The following is a 7500-nucleotide window of genomic DNA, read 5'->3' on the forward strand; positions in this document are numbered from 1 at the left end:
GGCGGCCACAGTGTGGACACGGGACGTGGGGCGCGTGCACAGAGTTGCTAGACGACTGCAGACGGGGCTGGTGTGGACAAACTGCTGGCTGGTGAGGGATCTGAACCTTCCCTTTGGAGGGATGAAGAATTCTGGAGTAGGGAGGGAGGGGGGGAAGGACTCCTATCACTTCTTTACTGAGGTCAAAACAGTCACCATCAAACAATGAGCAGAACGCGCACACACACATACACACACACCGACACAAACATGCACATATACACACACACACACACATACACACCACACATATAGACTCATCTGTGCATGCAGAACATGTAACATACACACACAACGTACATGTAACACACACACACACACACACACACACACATATAGACTCATCTGTGCAAGCAGAAAATGTAACATACACACACAACGTACATGTAACATACACACATACACATACATATAGTCGACACATGGGCGTTTGGAAGGTCATGATAAGATTAAATGGGAGCACCTGGACAGGTTAGGTTAAGTAACCTGCTGTTCAGAGAAAAGCCTACAGAAAGGAGATGGCAATGCTCATGAGCTGGTTTAGTCAGAATTAACTTGGATCCGCAGGTAGTATCTACTGTTAGAGTGGTGTAGAATTGTTTAGTATAGAGTGCAGCATGTAGTATTTACTTTTACAGTAGTTTAGAATTGTTTAATATACAATGCAGATACTTTGTTAGAGTTTAGATTAGAATTAGTATCTATTGATAAAATTAGCTGAGCCATTAATATGAAAATGTGAGGAATTATTTGAAAATGTATCAGTGTTAGGATAAAGTCTTGCTAGGATACAGAGTGTGTAAGTGTGTGTGTGTGTGTTATTCTGCGTGAGTTTTATGAAAATACACAAGCCATGTACCAGACATGTTCACCTGGAAATGATGATACCTGAAAACTCCTGTTGATCCTGTTGTGAAATGACTTGAGTGTGGTAGTGCTTTCAGAACTGGTTTGACATAATTTCCAGTATATCTCAATACTGTGCTGACACAGATCACTATTACTATGACTTTGGTCACTGATACCATGACATGACCTTTTTTTTCATACCATCTAATCCTTAGTTCTGAGGATCTATTAGTGCTTGATAAAATGTGTGTTATGTCACCGAACTGTCAGGTTTTTTTTTTTCAAACATCTTTATAGAGTAAATGTCTCTCACATCAACAGCACCTTTGACCATCAGTTTCTCTCAGCTCTAAACACTGTCCAGACCACCCTTACTGTGAGACTTCAAAAGTCTCTGTGACTCTGACACCTTCATACACTAATGCACACAGACACAGGCATGAATTTCAGAAGCTGTGCTCAGCGTTTATTAGACATCATCAAGACACACACACACACACACACACACACACGCACACATGCACACAATGCATAGGTTATGTTGCCGGCATCAGACACATGGCATGGATTTCAAGTACACTTCAGAACAACAGAATCAGTTCTACTATTCTACTATTCTATCAGTTGAGTTAGAGGTAAACACACCCAAATCTTCCAGGCAGTTAATAGAATGACATAGACATTACATTGACAGTAAACGAAAGAGTCAAAAGAAAGTTAAAGGCATTTGAGTACATATGAGGTAAGCGTATTGAGAAGCATATTTCAAATATAACACATCCCTGGCTTTATAATATCGGTTTGCATTACCAGAAGCACTCAGTTCTTAAATACAGGTTTATCTCTTGAGTGAAAGAAAAAAGAGGTTAATTTCCCCTCAAAAATATTGCATTTCATTTCCAAAACGCCCTTCCTCTTAAACTCTGAGGAGAGAAGGGTTATGGAAAGTGCAGCTTGTAAACAGTATCATTACTGTGCATTTATTATGTAAAGATCATTAACTATCAGACATCTCAAATTGTTATTATACCTGCCTATTACCACAACAGTCACCCCACAAAATGAAGTGTTCAGTCACACCCATTATCTACCCCATTGCAGAATAGCAGTGACCAAGGAAAGTAGAAAAGTGGAAAGTGGAAAGGCAGTCTGATGGAGAGTAAAGTTTAAGTGTTCTCACTCATCTTCCACATTTGACCCTGAGAACACTGCAGTAGCAGCCCTGTGCAGCAGTCTGAGCACTGGACAACAGTCTCTTTTAAAGACCTTAGAGTATATTCATCTTAATTCTCCCAGGAACCCTTTCAATTCAGTTCAATTCAATTTTATTTATATAGCGCCAAAACAATAAAATCGTCTCAAGGCACTTCCAGGGCCTGAACCCCTCTTAGAGCAAGCACAATGGCGACAGGGGCAAGGAACAATCAGGATGAAACCTTAAGCAGAACTGGGGCACATAATTAATGATCGATCAATGATTAATAATCTCTATTCTATCTAAATAATCCATATACAACAATTATCCCAGACATACTTACTATCCTCTCAAAAATGCCTCCCAAAATGAAGGGCTTCTGTCTCATAAGAGGACCCAATGAAGGCAGTGTTGGTGTAAACTTTACCCTGAGGTAAATATGACAAAAACATGGATGAAGTTCAAGGCAGTTAGCTGGCAGTTGACATGTCTGTGCTGTTTAGGCATCATAGGATTGTTTCTGGTTCCACAGCGTCAGAGCTGAAGCCTGAGGAGCTCTACACACGCCGGACCTTGCGAATTGTCCCGAAGACGGTGTTGGTTTGGGTCATAGCTGAGAGATTAGGGAAAAAACCAGCAGGTTATGTAAACTCATCCACAGGAATTAAGTTATTTGGCTTGAGCTAATATGCAGTAAAGGCAAACATACATGTCTAAAACTTGAGAGTTTTTGAAGGAATAAAAAGGGAATTGGCTGCAGACAACATGAATGTGATGTTATGAAATATAATGGGACGTACTGGCAAAGTCTAGCAGGTAGGACTGTCCACTGACAGTGAAAGTAATGCTTCCCTGTGGGTTCTTGCAGTACTCAGCCTCAAGTAGGACACTATCTGTGGAACACTCCAAGTTGGTTCCCACCTGGAGAACAAGAGAACAGATTCCTAAGGACACGGCCAGAGGAATTGGAACCATTCTAAAGAAAATGAATAGCTATACAATACTGTGAGTCACTTTTGATAAAATACAGTAGATTTATATATTTTATAAAAAGTAAAACGTAAATGTCACAGTCAAGAGAATAACTGCAGGGGTCAAATAATACTCTGATTTTTGTAATACCACTTATCATTTGTTATGGTCAAGAACCAAAATAACCAAATCATTAATCGAGTTAGGAACGGGATGTGTCAAAATCTCATCCTAAGCATAGATCACATTCTGTCTTACCATTTAACCTACTGACATTTTTGACTTTCGGCACAGCCTTAACTCTGTTCTGAAAACTGCACCCTCATAGTCTCTTGTTGTGATAACGTGGAATGAGCACTCACCCTGTGTTGGAAGTCGTGCCAATTTTTACCATTTCCACTGAACTGCCACTTGGGGGGTGTGATGTTCAGAGCACTCATGGAGTGGGCCAGTGGAGTTCTGGGGATAGAGAGAGTGGCATTCACACCCCATTTTGAGATACGTTGGCTAATATTTCACATATGTGCCCCAGACATTTACTGTATACAGTAGAGAGATAATCTGATCATTGGCCCTGTAATATGAGATAAGAAAGTTAATTTCCCTAAAACATGGCTTGAGAAATGATCTTACACGTACACCAAACTTCATCTATGAGAACAGGAGGTGCAAACACTCACTGGACTGCGTATGCCGGAGCAGAGGAAGGGGAGACAGTGCCTGGATAGGAGGGCCGGCGTTGGACTTGTCTTTTACAGGCAGTGCTTAAGTTTTCCTGACACATGTCTGACAGGGGGAAAACACACACAAAGACAGGAACATCAATACAAATACAGAGCGTGTAGATAATAGTGTACATAGGGCCCTAATACTCTAATTGTTCCCACACCTTCCCTCTAATCCCTGACTGGCACTGAGGGGCTGGGTGATGTGGGAGTGCATTGTGGGTAACAGGCAAGGAACCACTGCTCATTTTTCATAAAGCAGCAGAGTTCAGCTAAATATAATGCAACATACAGTACGTACATACGCAATACACACAAAATACCAAACAACAAACACAATGTATGTGATATTATATGTGATATGTGTAGATTTACAACCAAACACATACACACAGGAATGAAGCAACCCTTTGGTATACGGCTCATTGCACACACCTCTGAATCTGATCTCATAAGTGTAGGAGCTGAAGTTGAACTGGTAGGAGCCCTGTGGATTTCTCTGGTACTCTGTCTCAAGAGTGGCACTGTTAACCTTGGTGCATCGCCCCTGTGAGTCCTAAGGGAAACATAAGAACACAGACACCAGTTCCACCAGTTCAGACCTTAGTCAGTTAACACTTTTAAGGCAGAGGTACGCCACACAAACACAGACACAGACACACCACAAAACCCATGATTATAATTCAGCCAAACATTTCACCCACCGTCTCTCCATACTGGCTCCATCCCTGCTCACCCTTGAAGTACCAGAGCCACGAGGTGTGCGTGGAGCTCAGGCGTCGAACTCCCACATCCTGTCTGTGACGCACCTGCAGCTTTTGGAAATCTATGGAGATGGCCCTGCAGTATGTGTGTGTGTGTCAGTGACAAACACCATTCAAGACAACTGCTTTATCTTCTATCTCTATTTCTGTAGCACACAGAGAAATTATCATTATTATTATTATTTGTATTATTGGTAGTAGTGGTATTGGTAGTAGCAGTCCTGGTAGTGCAGGTGCTGGTATGGATATGAAAAGATTGCCCAGTTCCCTTGTGTGATGCGTTAGATGCCCACTCACCCCCAGGGTGTGTTGTAGAGTGTGATGCCCGCTGTGAATGGTTGGGAGTACTGCGCCTCAAGGAAGAGGTCGTTTGCTATGTCCATCCAGCATTGGCCGCATTCGAACTGCCACTTATACAGCTTACCAGCCTCCAGCTGATCTGAACAAGGTGTAAGTACAACTTGTTGGTTACTAGATTACTGGCAGGGTAAAACATTTTCTCTCTCTTTCATACACACACACACCACAAAACCCATGATTAACGCGTTAAAAGTGTATCCGTTTTGTTGTTCATATGTGAAAAGAGCATGAATTCAAATTTTCTTCTGGTAGATGCGTGTTATAATAACAATATGCTCACCCCCAGTTTGTTCTGGTAACTTATGACTTGTTCTACACATGTGCACTTGTTTGTGCTCTGCTGATAGTGACTTAATCAGGCAAGGTAAGGTGCTAACTATGTTTGGGTTTGGGTCATAGACTTAGGGCCAGCTCATTAAATACAACGTATTTATAAGATACAACGTATTTATAAGATAGTATGGACCGAATGGGCAAACTATTGGAAGTAAATGCAGGCTGAATGGATCTAAACTAGTTCATCTGTGTGCGAATTCACCATTCGCAGACTCAATCGACCATTGTTACATTAGCTGATATAAATGAAGGCACAAGTGGACATCCTACTAAGACATCGTACTAAGTCGGCGAGTCGGTTTATTTTAAAACTGATTGTTGAATTTTATTGATTGTTGACTTTTATGTTCGGTTCGGTTTCGATTGTGGGTTAAAATAAATCAAGGACATATTGTGACCGCACTACTTCAAATATGTTAGGCTATCCAACTTCCCCGATGTCAAAATAACGGAACACGAACACTTTGGGTTCATAGCACAAGTTTTACCTCATACATTATCCCCATAGCCCTTTGTAAATAAGATATAGACCGACTCACCGTCTGACGACTCATAGTAAGAAGCCATGGCTCCAGCTGACAGCACGCTTATGAAGTGCACAATTAGCCAAAGGCTTTCTTTCACTTTCGTTTCATGTGCTGTTACATGACTGAAGCTGTCTAAATAGTAAACATTGGGTTTGCAATTGTGTTCGGGGTGCACACAATACATTTCTTTTTGTTTTTATTGTTAACTCAGCCTGACATTTACTATCTGTGGTCCGGTTATTGTGAATCTGATTCGAGTTGGCCTAGACGTTCAGACAAATGTATTAAAATTGCCTTTGGCCCTTTGTAATCGGAATTTTTCACTTTTAGGGCGAAATCTACTGTTCATATATTGGGCATAGTAAGTAAGTAGTAAATACAAAAAATCCTAGCCTACTAAATACATTGTTTTTGAGTCTAAGTTACATTTATTAAATTAATTCAGTAGAACAGATGGCAGCCCAGACTCAACACAGATGACCAGATGTCAGATGAACACATAGGCCTATATTGACATTGTTTAAATATTTCTGATGGGCTATTCTGTTAGCCTACATAGCTGAGAACATGAAGCAAAACGAGATAGCTGGAGGTAGAGCCTTGACTAAAAACAGCTAACAAGGATCGGAAGCATGATTGGCACATAATACATAGTAAAACGATAGGAAACGCCCTAATGCGCCCGGTCACGTCCGAACTCATAATAATGGTTTAAAAAAAAAAAAAACGGTCCTAAACGACTCCCACGCCCCAGTTAGAACGTGTGTTCCCGGGCTTTATTATGGCTGGAGCTGGGGCAACTGTTCCGTACCACCCAGCGTGATCGTACTCCTCTATCAAAGCTCGCACCGGTGTTGCTGTTGGCCCCGCGCCCCGACTCTGAACTCGCGTGTGACCAGTGTGGGCCGGACACCTGTCATGGAAACAACGTGCTGAACAGAACGGCGTGAAGCCGCGAGGACCGTTGTGTCAGCGATCTGTTCCATTACACCGGAAATCTCAATGTCCTGCTGGAAAGGAGTAACCTGAGGCGTTTTCTGTGTTTTACATGGGCCTAGCCAATTGCTTTTAATGTTATCTTGAGTGAAGAGAAATGTGAAGTACATTGCTAAGCAATCACTGACTGCTTCATCTTTTCATCCATTCATCTGACCCGGTACACAGTGCAGTCCTGGAAGGGAACGCCGGTGTTCATTCCGTCCTGAAAAGATAAGTGGCCTCTGTTTAAAACAAAGAACTGGCTATTATCAGTTTGTCTGCTTGCCCCCACACGGTTTGATTCTGCTAACTGTTGTTCCTCTTGTTTGCTTTCTTCTCTCTCTCTCTCTCTCTCTCTCTCTCTCTCTCTCTCAATCTCTTTCTCTCTCTCTCTCGATGAACAGGAGTTGTTGGCCTAAGCAGGTGCAAGGCTGATCCCAGGGTGGTGGAGTCCCTTCACTGGTCCCTTACTGTGGAGCACTCAGGGTGACATGATATGACATGAGAAACTCTTACGAATTTAAAGTTAGAACTGGGCCAGATGGGTTTTAGGGAGTCGGCAGTTATTGGTGTATTGGCATTTGTATTTAATATTCTACACAGCAGAGAGATGACTGACCATAAAAACCTATTTATCACCAGTGCAATTACAACATACAGAAGGTGATGTTAACTTGTGAAATTATTGTTTGCGTTCATCCCTGACATCTTTGGTATATATATAGGAAATAGGTTTGTGTTTGTCCTTTGCATAG

At 41.8% G+C, this 7500-nt stretch overlaps 2 protein-coding genes across 2 annotated transcripts in view; one reads left to right on the forward strand and one right to left on the reverse strand.

Annotated features, from left to right (window-relative positions):
• Positions 1–1206, forward strand: part of aldh8a1 (aldehyde dehydrogenase 8 family, member A1) — a 6252-nt gene extending 5046 nt beyond the window's left edge. Inside the window, exon 7 of the mRNA XM_012821213.3 lies at positions 1–1206. This exon is cut by the window's left edge and continues 245 nt beyond it. Within this exon, the coding sequence (XP_012676667.2) occupies positions 1–208 (208 nt within the window). The 3' untranslated portion in view covers positions 209–1206.
• A 122-nt stretch (positions 1207–1328) lies between these two features.
• On the reverse strand, positions 1329–6533 carry LOC105894661. The gene is made up of 8 exons (XM_031582254.2): positions 5780–6533; positions 4842–4983; positions 4485–4620; positions 4216–4336; positions 3736–3841; positions 3418–3514; positions 2884–3004; positions 1329–2696 (listed from the first exon to the last, which is right to left on the reverse strand). Exons 1-8 carry the CDS (start codon positions 5949–5951, stop codon positions 2641–2643), a joined length of 951 nt encoding a protein of 316 aa, XP_031438114.2. The 5' UTR covers positions 5952–6533; the 3' UTR covers positions 1329–2640.
• Positions 6534–7500: the final 967 nt, after the last annotated feature.

Source organism: Clupea harengus, chromosome 15 (genome assembly GCF_900700415.2).
Source record: "Clupea harengus chromosome 15, Ch_v2.0.2, whole genome shotgun sequence".
NCBI classification, from domain to species: Eukaryota; Metazoa; Chordata; class Actinopteri; order Clupeiformes; family Clupeidae; genus Clupea; species Clupea harengus.

Coding starts and splice junctions, on each gene's coding strand:
- LOC105894661 (XM_031582254.2), bottom strand. CDS start 5,951: ATGTATTGTGTGCACCCCGAACACAATTGCAAACCCAATGTTTACTAT. Junction 3,842..4,215: donor TTATGAGATCAGATTCAGAG/GTGTGTGCAATG, acceptor TCCCCCTGTCAG/ACATGTGTCAGGAAAACTTA. Junction 2,697..2,883: donor CTACCTGCTAGACTTTGCCA/GTACGTCCCATT, acceptor CTAATCTCTCAG/CTATGACCCAAACCAACACC.